The 20,159-nt window shown below is 36.7% G+C and overlaps 1 protein-coding gene across 3 annotated transcripts in view; it reads left to right on the top strand.

Annotated features, from left to right (window-relative positions):
- CNTNAP4 (contactin associated protein family member 4) overlaps positions 1-20,159 on the top strand; it is a 292,651-nt gene that overhangs the window by 26,340 nt on the left and 246,152 nt on the right. For all 3 annotated transcript variants that reach the window (XM_054454620.2, XM_054454621.2, XM_063654023.1), the window contains exon 2: positions 12,530-12,640. In XM_054454620.2, the coding sequence (XP_054310595.1) occupies positions 12,530-12,640 (111 nt within the window). The remainder of the gene's footprint in view (positions 1-12,529; positions 12,641-20,159) is intronic.

The raw sequence follows: 20,159 nt of genomic DNA on the forward strand, positions 1-20,159 counted from the left end.
AATGCTGATTTCTCTCTTTCTCCTTGAGGAGTAATTCTTATAAGATTTTGTAAGACATATCTAGTTAACTTTTATTCAGTTCCAACTTTGGAATTTATAATAAACACTTAAAGCAGCAATCATAAACACTTACATAGTACTTTTTATACACCAGGTACCAAGTACTCTATCTGCTGACTCATTTAATTCTCAGAAATCCCTGTTTTGTTTAGTATGTACCATCATTATCCCCATTTCGAGATAGGAAAGGCAATTTAAATAAAATGCCTAAGATCATGTAGTACTTAGCAGAGGCAGAACTTGAACCCACAGAGGAGGTTTCAAGAGCTACACTTGTAATCATTATGCTACACAATATTCTGGCTTCAGTGCAAGGCGACAGGTGACCTGATATTGATCTTTCAGTCACTTTCATCTCAGCAAGCAGAGACCCAGACCACCACAGAAGTGCCGTAATAGAAGCCTGTTCAAGTTAAGGAAGAATTTCCAGGTAGGATGGGAGGGTTGAGGGCTCTCAAGAGGTGTCAGAGAAAAGGGGGCACTATGGCTGAGCCTGGAGCATCCCCAAGGGCTCAGAAAGGAGGGAAGAACATTTCTCAGCTTTGTGCATTGAAGGGAGGATTGGGATAATCTTCCAAGTGACTTTGGGAGGGATCCAGTTTTGTCTAACTCAAAATTATACATATGGACTCCATTGTTAAATGGATCTGTCAGAATATGAGGTCTCATCACTAAAGCAATATATGGGTGTCGCTACATCCGCCTTCAAAACTGCTTTTGACCAATCAGTGGGCAATATTTTGAGGCACAAAATCTGAAAAAATTAATTGTTTGGTTCTGCAGTTACAGTTTGGCAACAGTGGTAGGCAGAAATGTGGTCCCCCGAGGATGTCCATATCTTAATCCCTAAAATCATTCAGTTTGTAACCTTTAAGACAGACTTTTCTACTCAATCTCATTTCTTGGGAATTCATCCAAATTGTATATCAGTAGTCTGTTCATTTTTATTGCAGAGTAGTATTTAGTGATATGTATGTAGCACAGTTTGTTTCATTGCTCACCTGTTGAAGTGAGGATGGACCGCTATGAACATTTGTGTACAGGTTTTTGTGTGAACATAAGTTTTTAGTTTTCTGGAATAAATGCCTAAATGAAATTGCTGGGACATATGAAAATTGCACATTTAGTTTTACAAGAAATTGCTAAATTGCTTTCCTCTAAATTTGTGAATTGATTTTCATGTATTTGAGAAAAGTGATCATATAGTTATTTCAATTTTCTCTATGTCTGTGACAATTTCCTGGTTTAATTCTCATTTTGTATACTTATACTTTCTCCATAAGAATAGTTAGCGGGATTTTTTGGTTATAATTCATTGTCTTTTTTGTTTTGAAGAACTAGATCGTAGATTCATTGATTTTGTTGTTGTTGCATTTTCTAACTGATTAGCTGGCTTTTTTTTTTTTTTTTTTTTTTTTTTTTTTACCAATTCCTTCCTTGTGCTTTCCTGATGTTTATTACTTTGTTTTTTCTAAGTTGAGTGCTACGTAATTTATTTTCATTGCCTATTTTTAATAAAGAAATTATCTAAGGCTTTTGAATTTAAGGCTCTAAATTCCCCATCCTTAATTTAGCTATTACTGAGAACTGGGGCCGACCTGACCATGGGAAGTGGGTTTACTTGGCTTAGCAGTGGGGAAGGAACTGAGGGTGTCCAGAGCCTGGCAGTCTGGCAAGACCCACCATTCTTTTTTGTCGTTGTTTTCATTCAGCTCTTATTTAGATACAGGGGGTACATGTGTAGATTTGCTACATGGGTATATTGCACCCAGGTAGTGAGACTAGCACCCAACAGGTAGTTTTTCAACACATAGTCCCCTCCCTTTCTCCCCACTCAAGTAGTCTGCAGTGTCAACTGTTCCCATGTTTATGTCCATGTGTGCTCAATGTTTAGCTCCCACTTATAAGTGAGAATATGTGATAACTGGTTTTCTCTTCCTGCATTAATTTACTTAAGGTTATGGCTTCCAGCTTCATCTGTGTTGCTGTGAAGGAGATGATTTTATTCTTTTTTTTGGCTGCATAGTATTCCATGGTATGTATGTATCACAGTTGCTTTATCCAGTCCACCCTTGGTGGGCACCTCGATTGATTCCACGTCTTTGCTATTCTGAACAGTATGGTGATGAATATATGAATGTATGTGTCTTTTTAGTATAAAGGTCTAATTGTCCTTTGCATGTATACCCAGTAATGAGGTTGCTGGATCAAATAGCTCCATTTTAAGTTCTCTGAGAAATATCTAAACTGCTTTCTACAATGGCTGAACCCATCCTTCTTAATAAGGTTATAGACTTTCATTTTGAAGCAGTTAGTTGGTTTTGATATTTTTCTGAAGATCTGTCTTTTCTCATTGTTTTCCACTGTGTATCAACAGTGGGCCCTTAACGTCCAGTGGCAAATATGCCCTTTCCTGACTCCCCAATCTCTACAAAAACAAACAAAATCCCAAGTGAATGCAATAAAACATGATGGGCTCCTATACTCTGAAACTGTGAATATTTAGTTGGACTGGTTATAGAAAGCAAAATGTTGAAAGCATGAAGTGAAAAATCTAAGTGGTGCACAAGTCAGAGGATTTGAATGTGAGATGTCACAGACAGGAGTCAAGATGATTTGCATACCTCCAGTGACAGGTACAGTACTTGATACGAAGATTTTGTTTCCACAATTCCAAATCAATTTATCACACTGACTAATTTTCGAGGTGGTGCATTAAAGACAGGCATGTGAAAAATCCTTGATGAGAACACGCTTTTCTTTGCTTAATGGTTTTGGGAAGTAAAAGAAGAAAGGGATGGATTATTTTGAGTATCTACTCTGTACTTTTTAAATGTTATGTACAGTATAACATGAAGTTCTTGCAGTTCTTTTGTGAAGGGGATATTTTTATCTGCACTTTATAGGCAGAGGTACATCAGATTGAAGCAGTATGTATCAGACCTCAGGAGGTACCAGAGCAAGAATTTGAGGACTGGCCTCTCTGAATCCAGAGGCCATGTTTTCACAATGCTTAAATAGATCACTAACAAAGAGACAAATGTTTGATTACAATAGATGGTTAAGCACACAGCCATAGCCTAACAATAACAAAAGTACTTCATTGAATAACACAAAAAACATGAGCAAAATTAAAGATTAACATAAAAACAGAAAAAGCAACTGAAACGAATATGTTTGGCCAACAATGTATATAATATTGTAATTAATTTAAATTATGTTTCTAAGTGGAAAAACAGAGGATAATGACAGACAATTTGCAGGTATTGAGAATGGATAACAACATATGGAAAACATTGTTTGACTGCATTAATCAAAGCAACGATATAAATACACAACTACTACAATTTGTTCACTTAGTAAATCAGCAAACCTAGCTGAGGTGTGTGTGATGAAATGGAGACTAAATTGATATTATCATTGTGGAAAAAATGGAAATATGTTTCAGCATCTTTGGATATATTTTTTAAAATTAACTTTTGATCCTCTAATTCTCTTAGGTATCTATTTTAAATGCATATATATATATATATATATATATATATATATAAAAAATACCAAACTCCAGAAATGCTTACCCCATAAAGATATTCTTTTCACTATTCCTGATGTCAAATTAGGTGACATGGTGTCACATATGGCCAAATTATCTGTCAATAAAAGTCTGTAATGTGTGCAGATTTCTAGATCTCTGATGCTCTCTTTACTTTCTAAAAAATTATTATTTCTTCTACCCCTTCACCTTTGATTGGTCTCTTTGTCCTAATATCTGGACTTTAAATAGTTGCTATTAAACCTCTAAAATCAATCAGCCCCTGGCTGTTCTGTCATTAGAAGTTAACTGCCTTCCCATTAATCCATTAATTGTGAAGATTAATTGGAAAAGCTATTCAAACTCAGGCTATAACTTGGAGCATGTAAGCCAGTGTTTGCCTCCAAATGAAAGCTTAGCTCAATAACATCACAGAGAATTAACAATTATATATATAATCTACTCATGGCTCCTATAGGAGAAAATGCATAGAAATTTATAGGCTGCTGTCTAAACGAATTACTTGACAACTAGAAAATTATCCCTGTCTTCAGTTTAGCTCTAGGAAAACATACTGATAAATAGTTACTTGTTTTAAATTGCAGGAACATTTTTTTTAGATTTAAGCCAATGACTGACAGAATTAGAAGCTCAAGTTTGTGTTATTTCAAATATCTAAAACCAGAATTCTCAAGTAAATGTTAATTTTCATGTCAATGTCAAATTAATACTTAAAGAAGCTAAAGAATTGCATAGTAGTCTACACTCATGGCATTTAATCGAGTTGAAATATCATTTTAGGTAATGATGATAGGATGAGAGATGATGCCAGGATTGGCTCATATTTCATCACCTATGCTTAGAAAAATTATATTTTATTCATCTTAGGTGTATTGTCAGTTTTCCCTAAACTTATTCTTTTTCTCTTCAGAATGTGACAGTGCAGCAGCTTCCTCCACGCACCGTCAGGCGCCATGGCTACTACATAGGGAGAGAGGAGTGGGGTGTGACACAACAAAAGTTCCTTCAGTCCTTCGGGCTGTGTTCCTTCACAGTCCCGTGAAACAGTATGGAAAGCATAAGGACATTATGAAAGGAACAACGCTCATCACTGGACAGAAATTAATTTGCAGCTCTATCTTAGTGGTTTCCAGACTAGCATGGTTCTGGCTATGGAACACAATCATGGGAAGTTTTACATCTCCCTGAGGTGATGCTACCAGGCAGTTAGGATGAATCACTGAAGATGCACACTACAGAGATGTGACAACCCTGCAACCTGGAGCTGATCCATAGAATTTTATTTTTATTTTTAATTTTATTTTAGAGATGGGGTCTTGCTCTGTTGTCCAGGCTGGCGTGCAGTGATGTGACCATAGCTCAGGGCAGCCTCAAACTCCTGGGCTCAAGAGATCCTCCTGCCTCAGCCGCCCGAGTAGCTAGGATTCCAGGCTAATTTTTTTTTTTTTTTAAGAGATGGGACTTGACATCTTGCCTGGGCTGATCTTGAACTCCTGGCCTCAAGAGAGCTTCTCACCTTGGCCTTGAAAGTGCTGGGATTACAAGCATGAGTGAGCACACCTGGCCTATAATACTTTTTACCAGGTGGCTGATGCTGCTTTTTAAACATACTTGTGTCTTCTGGGTGCTTAAAATGGACTTTGGTGGCGCTTTTTTGGTGCTGAGTGTAGATTGTACAGCTGCAGCAGTGAGGATGAGATGGCAGAACTGGGGGAAAGCTCCATGGTATGGAGATAAATGATGCCCACCCAAAGGAAATCAAGCAGAGGCTGTTTATTTAGAGTTTGCTGCGGCAAGGTGATTGGCCACCACCATTTGAGTTTGGCAGAGACTCAAAGGCAGGCAGAGGAGAGGAAACTTTACATTGGAGTAAAGGGGCAGGCTCAGGTATGCCCTGGTTGGAGGCCTTGGCTAGGGGAGGCTGTAGGCAGGCTGACCAGAAGTGGGGCATCCTGTGGGATTAGTTAGAGGTATACATTTGGCTTTCTCTATACTTAGTAAAATTTCTAAATATCTCCTAAACATATTCAGCTGGTTCTAAATTGGAAACATGGGCAAAAATGAGGGAAGCTGTAAGTTATTAAGTCCTGGCTATTTGGGGCTGATATGATTTGGCTGTGTCCCCATTCAAATCTCAACTTGAATTGTATCTCCCAGAATTCCCACGTGTTGTGGGAGGGACCCAGGTGGAGGTAATTGAATTAGGGGTCCAGGCTTTCCTGTGATATTCTCGTGATAGTGAATAAGTGTCATGAGATCTGACGGGCTGATCAGGGGTTTCTGCTTTTGCTGCTTCCTCATTTTCTCTTCAGCCGCCATGATTCTGAGACCTCCCCAGCCATGTGGAACTGTGAGTCCAATTAAATCTCTTTTTCTTCCCAGTCTTTATCAGCAGCATGGAAACGGACTAATACAGGGGCCAGTTGCTACTGGAGTTATTATTTGGCTTCTTGCACTGGTTGCTTCAGACAGAAGTCTGGCTTCCTGGACTGGCTCCTGTAGATAGTAGGTTGGCTTCCTGGGCTAGTTGCTACAGGTTCTGTTTTTTGCGTGTAGACTGGCCATTTCCCATTTGTGTATTCAGTCTCTCACTGGACAGGAAACAGAGGTACATCAGGTACTGGGTTGTGTGTCATGCTAGGGCGAGGAGACAAGGCTCCACCTGGGATCCTGAAATGAACCTGAAATTTGTAGCAGTAGCCCAGACTGGGTTTTATGGTTAGAGAACAATGTCATTGTCAAAATTTCCGAATGAAATCTTGACTTACAAATAATAATTTTTGATATATGCAAACATAATTCCATACTTTCTTAAATATGTTGATGATTTCCAGTTTTAACTGGATGGAAATTGTGATATAGATTGGAATAAAATGTTTTGTTCAAGAAAATAGATTTCTTGAAGGGAAGGCCATTCCTTAATCCTGAATCTGTCAATGGACTATTTGGAGTAGGTCTAAATAAACTGTTTTCTGGTAAGAACGAGACTCCGATCTTTCCAAAGCCTTCTGTCAAAGGTCTCACCCTGCCTCTGGTGTATGAGGATTTTTGATGATTTAAACTATGTTTGCTACCTATTCTATCTATTCTAGTCTATTCTCCAATGCATATTTTTATGGGACATAAGATTCATTAGCAGGCATGCAACTAATTTTGGCATGTCTTCCAAATAACTGAGAACATCTTCTCAGTAGTTAGTTGCTACTCAGTGGCAACTAAGCTGAATACTGCTGAAAATCAGCCTTATTTTTTTTTTTTTTTTGACAAGTATGTTTTAGGTCACCAGTACTTGTTTCAACAAAGTGCTGGCTCAGAATAGAAGACCTGGCACCATATTGCCTGAGTTTAAATACACTTTCTACCACCTATTAGTCATGGGTCCTTAGGTAAATTGTTTAATTTTCCTAATTTAATTAATAATTATTTAATTCTTGTGCTCTTTTTTCCTCAAGTGTCCCTAGAGTTAATAATATCAAATATATTGGGTGTTTATCAGGATCAAATGAGTTAATGCATGTAAAGCACTGAGAACGTAGCACCTAATAATATATACCTATTATCTTACTACAGGTAGTATTACACACAGATTAAGAAAATTGAATTACTTTTATTAAAAACTGAACAATTTTAATTTGCTTATGAGAATTATGCATTAAAGCTATTGGTAAAATAAAATTTTCATTAATTGAGCTATATTAAAATATTTTCAGTATACCTTGCATCAATAAAGATGCAAGCTATAGTGAAGGAGGCTATTGAGTTTTTCTGTATATACAATCTGCCAGAGATCTAATTTACCATTTACTTTTTAATGACAACGGTAAGTTTTTCTGTCATGTAAAGAGTAAATGGTGACTTTTCTGGGATATTGAATGGAAAGCCATAGATTTGTATGTACATGGTGTATGTGTATGAAAATGACTCAGCATATTTTTTTCTAATGTGGATATTCTAACAGAATTCATTAAAACATATTGTAGATGTAACTAGCATACATACATTTTTTAATGAAAAGACTAAAGCTATAGTTTTACTATTTCCAGCTGATATCAAGGTTAATGTGGAAATTCTAATATGACTGAGAAAAGTCAAATAAAATGTAATACAATTTTGGATAAGCATGGAGTAATGAGAGTGATGTTCATTTCTTCTCTAATTGAAGGAAACAATGATGAACTCAACATACCCAGCTGCATTTTTAATTGTACAAACTTCCGTGAAATGTTGGGTTACTCGATTACTAAATTTCACTAGGGAATGGAGACTTCCATGGTCTCCTGTGCCCCTTTTTACCAAGAATCTTGCCTGTGGCTGAACAGTAAATGGACCGGGGTGATATGCCAATCCGATATAGCACTTCATTTTTTAAAAATGCAATTATGTTTTAGGCTGAAATAGCTAAAATGTTATTTCCAATTTGAAAAGCCCCCTACTTAAATGCCTGTATACTCACATGCACTGAATAATCTTTATTTGCATCTGAAAATTAGCTGTAAATTAGAGCTAATGATCATTGAAAGGTCTAGCTGAGCGATTACTCCAGGAGAAGACTAGTTTGCTGAGTTGCTTTACCAGATTCTAGAATATTGTTTCTCAACCTTGGCACTATTGCCATTTGAGACCAGACCACTCTTTGTGGTGGAAGGCTACCCAGTGTTTTGTCCAATGTTTAACAGCACCCCTGGATTCAACCCAGCAGATGTCAGAAGTATCCTCTCTTAGTTGTGACGACAAAAGTGTCTTCAGATATTGCTCATATTTCTTGGAAGTGGGGAGCAGAAGGGCGAAATTACCTCTGGTTGAGAACCTCTTAACTGGAATGTGGTCCTTAGCTTTGCAAGTCTAGATCCTGTGTTTTATTGGTGCGGTCAGAAAAAACTGGTTTTCTGGAATTAAACTCAGGAGACTTATGCTTAATCCAGAATTCCAATTTAATTTATTATGTAGAGAAAAATATCATGTTCACTCCAGACTGATTATTACTGTTTGAGGTTCTCTTCCTCTGTTGTCAAGACTATTGAAGATCAAATGGGAAATAAAAAAATAGCATGGCAAACCTGGAACTGGAGTAAACACTCCTTGAGAGAATTTATTCATGCTATTATGGTGTCTGATGGAACTCCTACACTTCAAACCTCAAGAAATAATAATTATAGTCATGGTATTCTTACATAGTGGATTCTGGACCACAACTCGCGTTATAGATATGGTTCTACCACAATGAGAAGAGCAAATTAATCGAACTGTGTTCAATGAGCTCATCTGTAAGAGAGTAACATTAATATATCAACAAGGAGGGGTAAAGATTAGTTACTATGTGTGGCAGGATTATAACTTCCTAGCACAGAGTGCTCTCTAAATGTGTCTTAGTTATTATTAGTTCTGTAAGAATAACTACAATATATCATTGTTAAACATACAACAGATTGTAGGGGCAGGTATATGCCCATGGTAAAGAATAATAATGCCATGTAACCACCAAGGCCAACAACCAAAACTTGACCAAATATCACAAGCCTCCTGTGTGCCCTTCCGTTTTCCATATTACGTCTTTCTCCCCACAAATGGAAAAAGTACCCCTTCTTTTGTTTTAATTCCACTCTTTTAAAGCTAGAGGTAGGACAATATTGATTCTTAATTTATAGTTGGCAAAAACAAATGAACAATAAATATATGTTCCCTAGAGTGGTTGTACCAGAGAGGCATTACATCCAAAACATCGATCTGAATCTACATAATTGATTGTGAATTGCAATTAAACACCCTTTTCACCACACTTACACCTGCATGCTGAAAATGATTTTAAAAATTCCTAGTTCTAGTAAACACACACCCATATATGCACCCTCCTTCCATATATGTAATGCACTCTTGTGTGTGTAAACATACACACCACAGTTTCCAGAGCATACTAAAACATTTTTGTTGTTGCCTGTAATTGGCAATAATCAGAATTTCTTTCACCACTCCATGGGTTGTATATCTTTTTATGTCTACACTCCTTATTCTTGAATTACAACTGGATTGGCTGACGTTAGTACTTAAGCTAGTCAATAGACATGCAGGAACTGTCTGTCCTAATGGTGAAAGAATTTAAGGTAAGAGTAAGAAAAAGTAGGCTTTGAATGAAAATGAGACAATCTTGAAAAGTAAAATGCTAACTCAGGTAAACTCTTGGGAAAGGCATTCAAGAACAAATTAGGTTCAGGTATAATAAACGTAATAAAATTTCAGGTGAATCTAGATAATTCTTAGATTTATTTAAATAATTGCTTACCATTAATGAAAACATTTGGGACAATAACCCTGTATAATTTTAAATTACGGAGTGTATATGTTAAAAACTAAATAGAGAAATATTTTTCTGATTAGTGCAAAAATGGGAACAACTTAAGAGTATAAAATAAAAGGCAAATGCTTTAAAGATGACATCGAATGAAGAATTGGCTGAATAAATTAAACATGTATGGATTTCATGATACACATGAGATTATTCTTATACCTTCCCTCGCTCTTTGTGCTTTATCTTTTAATATTAGAAGCAATATATATGATATACATAAAAGGGTAGATAGACGATAAATATGTATGTGCATTAATATGTATATATACATATTGATACATATGTAAATATATGTGCATGTGTGGCATATTTTATATGAAACATCATAATTGTAAGCCTGTGACTATGCCACTATTACCACAAAGGGGTCCCAACCCAGAGCCCAAGAAAGGGTTCTTGGATCTTGCGCAAGAAAGCATTCAGGGCGAGTCCGCAGTGCAAAGCAAAAGCAAGTTTATTAAGAAAGTAAAGTGGTGCAAGTTCAGCGACTCCTTAGACAGAGTAGGGTATTCATGAAAGTAAGAGGAATAATGCGTCCACCCTTGGTACAAATACACATATATATATAGGATTAGAAAAGATCATGGGGAGATGTGTATATATATATACACACATATATATAGGAGTAGAAAAGATCATGGGGAGATGAGCTCTGCTACAAGGGTTTGTGATAAAGGATTAATTTTCTTAATTACTATATTTTGCAAGAATCAATTAATATCTTTAAAGCAAAATTAGGAATGCTTTAGTTCTGAAGTTATTGGGATATCAGGACACGCCCAAGTCTGGGTCTGTTAAGTAAACATTATCAATCTATTCCCTTAACCATAAGCATCTAGAGGCTAGGAATACCTAACTTTCTGGGAATGCAGCCCAGCAAGTCTCAGCCTCATTTTCCTAGCCCTCACTCAAGATGGAGTCATTCTGGTTCTAACACGTTTGACACCACCTATCCCCAAATTAGAGCATTCCATCACATTAAAACTGTATACATTTGTGTTGATTCTGCTTTTCTCTCAAGGTAAGCAAGATCCTGAATTTTATAATTTTCATTTCTTTTTGCAAAAGTAGTTTTTAAAACTCATATAGGTCCCTAAACAAAATATAGTATTACTTAGCTTTGCTTTTTAAGATTCTCAAAACGATCAACATATTATATATTATTTTATAACTTGATTTTGTTTTCCTCAAAAATGTCGCTTCTAAGATTCAACTATTTTGTTTTGTGTTGTTGTTTCTTTTACTGGTGTGTATTATTCTATTGTGAAAAGCACTATGTTTTATTTGTTCTTTGGCCATTGGATATCTGGTTGTTAATTTTTTTTTTTTTTTTTTTTTTTGCTATTATGAGCAACATTGCTAGAAATCATACATATCTCCTGGTGCCCAAATGCAAGCTCCTCTGAGTACTTTTTTATTTCCATGGGACACAAAATTACTAGTATTTCTATATCACCTTTGGGTAAAAAGACAAAACTCCTTGAGACTGGGGGTTCATCATAGGAGGACCTACGTATATCAAAGGGACTGGTGGAACATAGGGTATGGGAAAGTTCAAATATACATCTAATGACAAGTTGTTTTTATAAAAGTAGTTGCTCAAGTTTATACTCCCACGAGCAATGGGTCAGAGCTTCTCTTGGCCTACATTTTGCTAGTCTAATGTCCGTAAACTAGTATCATTTTGTAGTCCCAGTTTACATCTCTTTTTGCTGATAAGTTTGAGGACCAATTTATATAGAGTCTGTGCTGTGAAGTCTGTTTTTTGAGACAACGTCTTACTCCATCACCCAGGCTGGAGTGCAGTGGTATGATCTTGGCTCACTGCAACCTCTGCCTCTCGGATTGAAGCGATTCTCCTGCCTCAGCCTCCCTAGCAGCTGAGACTACAGACATATGCCACCACACCCTGCTAATTTTTTTATTTCTGGTAGAGATGGGGTTTCACCATGTTGGCCAGGCTTGTCTTGAACTCCTGACGTCAAGTAATCTGCCTGCCTCAGCCTCCCAAAGTGCTGGGACCACAGGTGTGAGCCACCACGCCAGGCTGTGCTGTGAAGTCTGATCATGCCTTGTGTTATTTTTGTTAACGTGTGTCATGATTTAAAGGTGGTTTTTGTTTTACTTTATTTTGTATTTTATTTTCCTTTATTTGGAATACTAATTGTATACTGGGTTATAGGTTTGGCAAGTACTTTCTCCATTTTGTGATTTTTCTTTTTAATTTCTTTACAGTCTCTTTTGGAAACCTTAAGTATTTAATTTTCATACAGTTAAATTTGTGAATCTTTTATAATGAGGTATAATCTTTTCTACCTTAAGATTTTGTTTTATTATATAATTTTATGATTTTTAAAGTATTTTCATATTCTCCTGTCTTTAAGTTTTTTCTTTTCTCATTGAACTTACTAGACTTCTAGTAGAAAAGCCCCTGTAAGTAGTAGGCATATTTTTAGAGATCTTAGATCCTAGTTTTTGATGTTGTTGTTTTACTTGTTTGTTGTCTTGTTTATTGATTCCACAAAAGCCATCAGCACTAACTAACCCTAACGTGGCATTGTTCCTCTTGGCAGATGACTGTGATGATCCTCTTGTGTCTGCCTTGCCTCAGGCATCCTTCAGCAGTTCTTCTGAGCTCTCCAGCAGTCATGGTCCTGGATTTGCAAGGCTGAATAGAAGAGATGGTAAGTCTGCTTTTCTCCTCTGACTGGTCCATAGAAAATCTCACTAGTTTTTCATTATCTTTGCATACAATCATTATGAATGACACATTATAAAAGAAAGTAAATTTCTAAATAAGCAAATGGTTAAAACTCGTGAGATGTATATGACATCTAGCTTCTGTTCTGGAATGTGAAAGGGATACATCATATATTACAAAGAATTGAGTTCCTTCCATCTGACAAGCTTTTTATATATCTTACAAAATATTTTCTACAATAATACACAGTCCTTACGGACACATTAGTGATGAAACCTTAATTGGCCTTCAGTTTCAAGTTAAAGAAGTAATTTTCAAAAATGGTAATTATTTAAAAATAACAATCCCTCAGTGTTTTGGATTCTCAATGTGGTTGACATGGTTTTCTTATCAGCTGAAGAATAGGAACATAATAAGATTTTCATGGTCCTTTAGGAGTACTCAGCCAGGTATGGTGGTTCATGCCTATAATGCCAACACTTTAAGAGGCTGAGGTGGGAAGATCACTTGAGGTGAGGAGTTCGAGACCAGCCTGGGCAACACAGCAAGACCTTGTCTCTACAAAATAATAAAAAATAAATTCACCTGTGCTGCGTGCCTGTAGTCCCAGCTATGGCTGAAGCAGGAGTATCACTGAACTCAGAAGTTGGAGACAGTGAGCTATGATTGTGCCACTGAACTAGAGCCTGGGTGACAAAGTGAGAGAGACCCTGTCTCAAAAAACAAAACAAAACAAAACAAAACAAAAAAAACTCAGCCCATCTTAGTTTGTGTTTGATCACTTGAATATGTTAAAAGGAAACTGAAGATAATTACATGGCACCTTGCTGTAGAAATAAGACAGAATTTCAAAAACACTGTATGCTTAGAGACAGTATCACTGTGATCTCTTTTCATAACATACTAAGGTAAAATTCATCTGCACATGCATTGGAGGAACACACGCTTGGCAATACTAATACATAAAACGTTTTAACAGTCATAAAAAGTTTTAATGCATGATATTGTTGGTTCTCCCATTTATTGTCCTCCTCTCATGGCAACATCAGTCATTCACTTCTAATTTTACTCTTTGATGTTATCCTTAATATGTGCTTAATGCCTGAGCACACTGAACATTGGACATGACAAATAGGTAAGTGTGTGTGTGTGTGTGTGTGTGTGTATTTTGCCATCTGGTATACATAATATATATCACACATAGTTCTACTTACAATATAGATATAACACTTTAACATGATTTTAAGCTTAAGTTTATTTTAAAATTTCATTTCATATTATTGGAGATACCTACTTTTGTGTGCTTTTGAATGTGAAGGTATCAATGGAGAGTGAGAACTGAGATCCTTCTATCAAATGGGAAATTGGGGGGTGCTTGAATATATTTGTGTAGATAATGCTAGCCTTTTCTTTTTGAGTGACTTGCAGTGAGAGTTACTGGTCACACAGGACTGTTTCTTCCTCTTTGCAATTCTGAGTCCCTGACCCATCACGGGACTTTCCTAGCCTCTCTGATGGCCATTCCAGACCCTGTACCTATGGACCCACCAGCAGGAATGCTGTTATTGCAATGCTAATCCTAGAATAAGGTCTCCATTCTGTGCTTCTTTATAAAGAAAAGCAGAGTTTGACATTTACCACCACTTCATTTGAGTCATAAAAGCTTTCGCAGAATGTGGGCTAGTGAAAGGAACACAACATTTTAATTTACCTATTTATCTTGATTTCCTTTGTTGAGGTTCAATACATCACAAAAATATGTTATTAATTAGATCAAATCATATTTTTCATTAATTTATATACTCATCAGGAGTCTCCATCAGTGGGACTCATTTTCATTCTTAATTCATTTCTATGGCTCTTGGTAAAACACAATATCAAACTTCATGAATCTCATTTACATGTTAATGAAACCGAGACACAAAACAGGATCATTTTAATTATCTTTTGCTGGTTGTAAACCTACTTGATTACATTTTTCTTTCTGATTTAGGTTTTCTTTTTTTCCCCTATTAATTACATGAAGTTTTCACAAAGGAACATCAGATTTTCAGTGATTTATTAAAGGCTATATTTTATTTCTGGTATTGAAACATTTCTCATAATATTTCAGTCAGGCTAGGAAAAAGTGTTCAGCCAAGTCTGCAGTCATATGTAAATAAACTAAACCAGCAAATAAAGGTCCTAGTATCTTAGATACACAGAATGACCTCTTTCCTACAGAATTATGAAAACTTAGAGCCAAAGAATAGAGCAAAAAAAATGAGAAAGTTACCCACTTATTTTCCATCTGTGGGATAAGAAGTGTCAAGGGTAATACTGTGAAAATGAGTAGGGCCCTAGTAATGAGGGAAGGGGATCAAAAAAAGGCTACCATTGCTACTAAAAGTGGCTCACACCTGTAATCCTAGCACTTTGAAAGTCTGAGGCAGGAGGATTACTTGAGCTCAGGAGTTTGAGATCAGCCTGGGCAACATGGCAAAACTCTGTCTCTACTACAGATACAAAAAAGTTAGCCAGGCATGGTGGTGTACACCTGCGGTCCTAGCTATCCAAGAGGCTGAGGCATGAGAATCGCTTGAACCCAGGGAGTGGAGAAAACGTGAGCCGAGATTGTGCTATTGCACTCCAGGATGACAGAGTGAGACTCTGTCTCAAAAGAGAGAGAGGGAGAGGAGGAGAGGGGAGGATTACCATTAAACATACTTTCCATTTGAAGTATGCTAATTTAATTTTGCCACATATGTGCTGTTATGGGTTGAATTGTGTCCTCCTAAAAGATTGAAATCCTAACCCAAATACCGATGAAGGTGACCTTATTTGGACATAGGGTCTTATCAGATATCATCAAGTTAAGATGAGGCCATACTGGATTAAGGGGTGGGGGGCTAAATCCAATGACTGGTGTCCTTATAAGGAGTGTGAGATTTGGAGACATACAGAGACAGGAAAGACAGAGTAGACCAGATGAAGATGGAAGCAGAGATTGGAGTGATACAGCTGCAAACCAAGAAATGCGAAGGATTGCCAGCAACCATCAGAAGTTAGAAAGAGGCAAAGAGGGGTTCTTCTCTAAGCCCACAGAGGAGTATGGCCCTGCCTGTGGACATCTTGATTTCAGACTTCTAGTTTCCAGAACTGTGAGAGAATAAACTTGCATTCTTTTAAGATGCCCTGTTTGTAGTACTTTGTTATTGCAGCCCTTGAAAACAAATACAGATTTTGGTACTAGAAGTTTAGTGCTACTGGAATAAATACCTTAAAATATGGAATTGGCTTTGGAATTGAGTAATGAGCAAAGGTTGGAAGAATTTTGAGGCACTTGATAGAAAAAATTTAGATTGCCTTGAAAAGACTGTTGGTGTAAATACAACAGTTTAAAGTGTATCTGGCAAGGGTTCAGAAAGAAAAGAGGGTCATGTTATCGGACACAGGAGGGAAAGCAATCCTTGTTAAAAAGTGGTGGAAAATTTGGTCAAATTGTGTTCTAATGCTGGGTAGAGATTAGAACTTGTAAACAATGAACTTAGATAATTACCTGAGGAGCTTTCCAAGCAAAATAGAAAAGGTATACCTTTGTTTCTCCTTGAAGCTTATAGCAAAATGTGTGAGGGAAGAAATACATTGAGAAAGAAACTGATAAGCAAAAAATGCAATCAGACTTGATGGTTTGGAACATTCTTGGCCTATTCATATTGCAGAAGATGGGCAATTTTGCATGCTCTGAAGAGAACATCAAGGATGGGTTAGACAGATTTTGCTAAAGAGATTAGGTATGTGGCTCTTGAATCCAATCAACCATCCAACAGGAATCCAGGAATAGAGATAAGGTTATCCAGAAAAGATAGCTGCATAGTATTTTAATTATTGGAGTTTCAGTATAGCTTAAATTTTAATGGGCAATTTAAAGTTAAGTGTACATTGACTCTTAGTATTGTCAGTGTAGAGTTCAAACACGTTCTAGTGTCCCATTTGATAGTCTAAATGTGTCCTTAGTACATTTAGAATCCAGAATATGGAGAAACCACATCTTTTAGTAGTGTTATAATCTGAATGTAAGTCTTTATTTTAATGTACTTGGACAACCTTGGAAATCAGTGATTGCAAATTGATATGTTTGTGTACAGGAAAAATAATACAATAGTAAATAAAATGATTGTCCAAAGCAAAAATAATATATTTATATGTGTGAGTAGAAACATACATATGTACACCCCTTTAAGTATATAAAAGATGGTTTCCATAGCTGACAAATACTGTGAGTTTCCACTGACATCTTCTGTAAGATAAGAATGTTTTCTGTTGTTAAAAAATTGGATATTTGTCTATCATAATATTTCCTGATGTTAAAAATTGGATATTTGTCTATATTTTTCCATTTTCTCTTTTTAAAACCACAACTGCACCCTTCTATTCTAAATGCTTGTTAAGCAATTTTTCCCAATACCTACATAATTTGATATTACAATCAAGCACTTATATGTAGAGGAATTAGCTTACTTGGTTAATTGACAGAGATAACTCCCATTCTTGGATGGATCTCTATAAGAATAATTATAACAATCTATATAGCATTGTTTGGCAATTTTGGCTGCCCTAAATTGTTGTGCTTCTTTGCAAACAACTATTATTCTTCAATAAATCTTCCAAGATATGCATGTTGCATGTCATTGCTTAAGAGGATAGATCCCTAAAGATAAAAAATAGTAGTTGCTTTTTTTTGAGGTGGATATTTCCTGTTGTTAAATGTATTATATTAAAAAAAACCTGTATAGGCCGGGTGTGGTGGCTCACGCCTGTAATCCCAGCACTTTGGAAGGCCAAAGCGGGTGGATCACGAGGTCAGGAGATTGAGACCATCCTGGCTAACATGGTGAAACCCCATCTCTACTAAAAATACAAAAAATTAGCTGGGCGTGGTGGCGGGTCCCTGTAACCCCAGCTACTCGGGAGGCTGAGGCAGGAAAATGGCATGAACCCGGGAGGTGGAGGTTGTAGTGAGCTGAGATCGCGCCACTGCACTCCAACCTGGTGACAGAGCGAGACTCAGTCTCAAAAATAAAAAAAAAAAACCTTTATAATAATTAAATTTTTAAAATGATAGTACTAATATATTTATTTATTTATTTATTTTTTGAATATTTTTGTGACACTTTAGTGTTTTTCTTTTTTTTATTTATTATTATTATTATACTTTAGGTTTTAGGGTACATGTGCACAATGTGCAGGTTAATTACATTTGTATACATGTGCCATGCTGGTGCGCTGCACCCACTAACTTTTCATCTAGCATTAAAAAGTCAGGAAACAACAGGTGCTGGAGAGGATGTGGAGAAATAGGAACACTTTTACACTGTTGGTGGGACTGTAAACTAGTTCAACCATTGTGGAAGTCAGTGTGGTGATTCCTCAGGGATCTAGAACTAGAAATACCATTTGACCCAGCCATCCCATTACTGGGTATATACCCAAAGGACTATAAATCATGCTGCTATAAAGACACATGCACACGTATGTTTATTGCGGCATTATTCACAATAGCAAAGACTTGGAACCAACCCAAATGTCCAACAATGATAGACTGGATTAAGAAAATGTGGCACATATACACCATGGAATACTATGCAGCCATAAAAAATGATGAGTTCATGTCCTTTGTAGGGACATGGATGAAATTGGAAATTATCATTCTGAGTAAACTATCGCAAGAACAAAAAACCAAACACCACATATTCTCACTCATAGGTGGGAATTGAACAATGAGAACACATGGACACAGGAAGGGGAACATCGCACTCTGGGTACTGTTGTGGGGTGGGGGGAGAGGGGAGGGATAGCATTGGGAGTATTAATATATTTAATAACCAATACTTTCTGTATGAAAAAAGAGTAAGATATAACTTTTGTACAGGATTGAAAAATCTCAAGCCTAGAGAAAGGGGAACCTGGCTGGCACAGTTGGTGTGAGTCTGAAATTTGCCTGAGAGGTCCCATGACCAGGCTGGGGCAGGTGAACTTCACTGACTGAGTTTGTTGCACTGGAGATGCCCTGTACTTGTGGAGTTTGTTGGAGAACAGAACATGCCAGCAATTTATTTGCTTCTAGACCAACTCATGATATCTAGAATCCGATGTGCTGAAAGTATGCCTTTGGCAACTGAAGAATTACGTGAATTGCAAGAGTCCCCTGCCTTTCTGCTGATCCAGGCTGTGGCATGTGATTTATCAGCACTGCCCGATATTTCTGTCTTGTGCCCTAATTTTTTCTGGGTTTGGGCCTTGTCTTAAATTCACAGGTGTACAGCTCTTATCATTGAGATGGGGGTACTAATATGACTGAAACTCTGAATAGTCATCCTTAACAGTCACAGAACTTGAGCTTCCCAGACACACTTGAACTTCAGCTTGTCCACTCTCCTTCTCTTTTGTTTTCTTTCCTGCAGATCATAAAATTTTAGTTGAAGAGAGACTTCTTTGGTGTTAGACATATCTGGAATTAATTCACTGTTCTTGGGTCTTAATCACTACTACATTTTACTCCCTTAAGGATTGGCAAGATATGTCGCCACCAAACTTTAATTTCCTATGGAAAGAGCAGGGATAACAGTGAGATGGTATTGTCCTTCTGAAAATGATTGTGGCACTCTGATGGGGCCACATGAATTACAAAAACACAGTGCTGTACAAATTTTAACCAGTTTCAAAGTGTGTCCTGCCAGTTAACCCCGTTTTAGCAAACTAAATATATATACTCATTTATATAAAGGTAATCTCAGGGAATTCTGACCTCCACAGAACTATGCTGGAAAGAGTCAATTTATTTCTTTTTATTTTATTTTTTATTTTTTGGTTTTTTTTGAGACAGTCTCAGTTTGTCACCTAGGCTAGAGTGCAGTGGCACAATCCCAGCTCACTGCAACTTCTACCTTGTGGGTTCAAGCGAGTCTCGCGCCTTGGTCTCCTGAGTATCTGGGTGTACAGGCATGTGCCACCACACCCAGCTAATTTTTTTTTGTATTATTAGTAGAGATGGGGTTTCACCATGTTGGCAAGGCTGGTTTCGAACTCCTGACCTCATGTTATCTGCCTGCCTTGGCCTCCCTAAGTGCTGGGGTTACACGCCTGAGCCACTATATCTGGCAATATTCCTGATTAATTGCAAAGCAAAACAGAGTCAAATAATTAGTTTTTTTATGTTTGTTATTAGATTGAAGTAAAGCTAAAATAGTCTGATATATCCTTAGTCAAAATCTGTGAATTAGGGTGATATGATGGTTTTATTTAAAATATTTTTACCTTTTTTTTTTCCCTTAACAGTCTGGATTTAGTTTGTGAAGTTTAAAAAAAAACTTACTAAAACATTAACATTTTGATAAAGGTTGGAAAATAAAGTTCCAGATTAGTTTTATGATCAGTGATGTATCACTTGCACTAATAAATTATATTTTGTATACCAGCCTTGAGAAGGTGAAATAAAAATAAGTGAAGGGTTACACATTTAT

Source organism: Pongo pygmaeus, chromosome 18 (assembly GCF_028885625.2).
Source record: "Pongo pygmaeus isolate AG05252 chromosome 18, NHGRI_mPonPyg2-v2.0_pri, whole genome shotgun sequence".
NCBI classification, from domain to species: domain Eukaryota; kingdom Metazoa; phylum Chordata; class Mammalia; order Primates; family Hominidae; genus Pongo; species Pongo pygmaeus.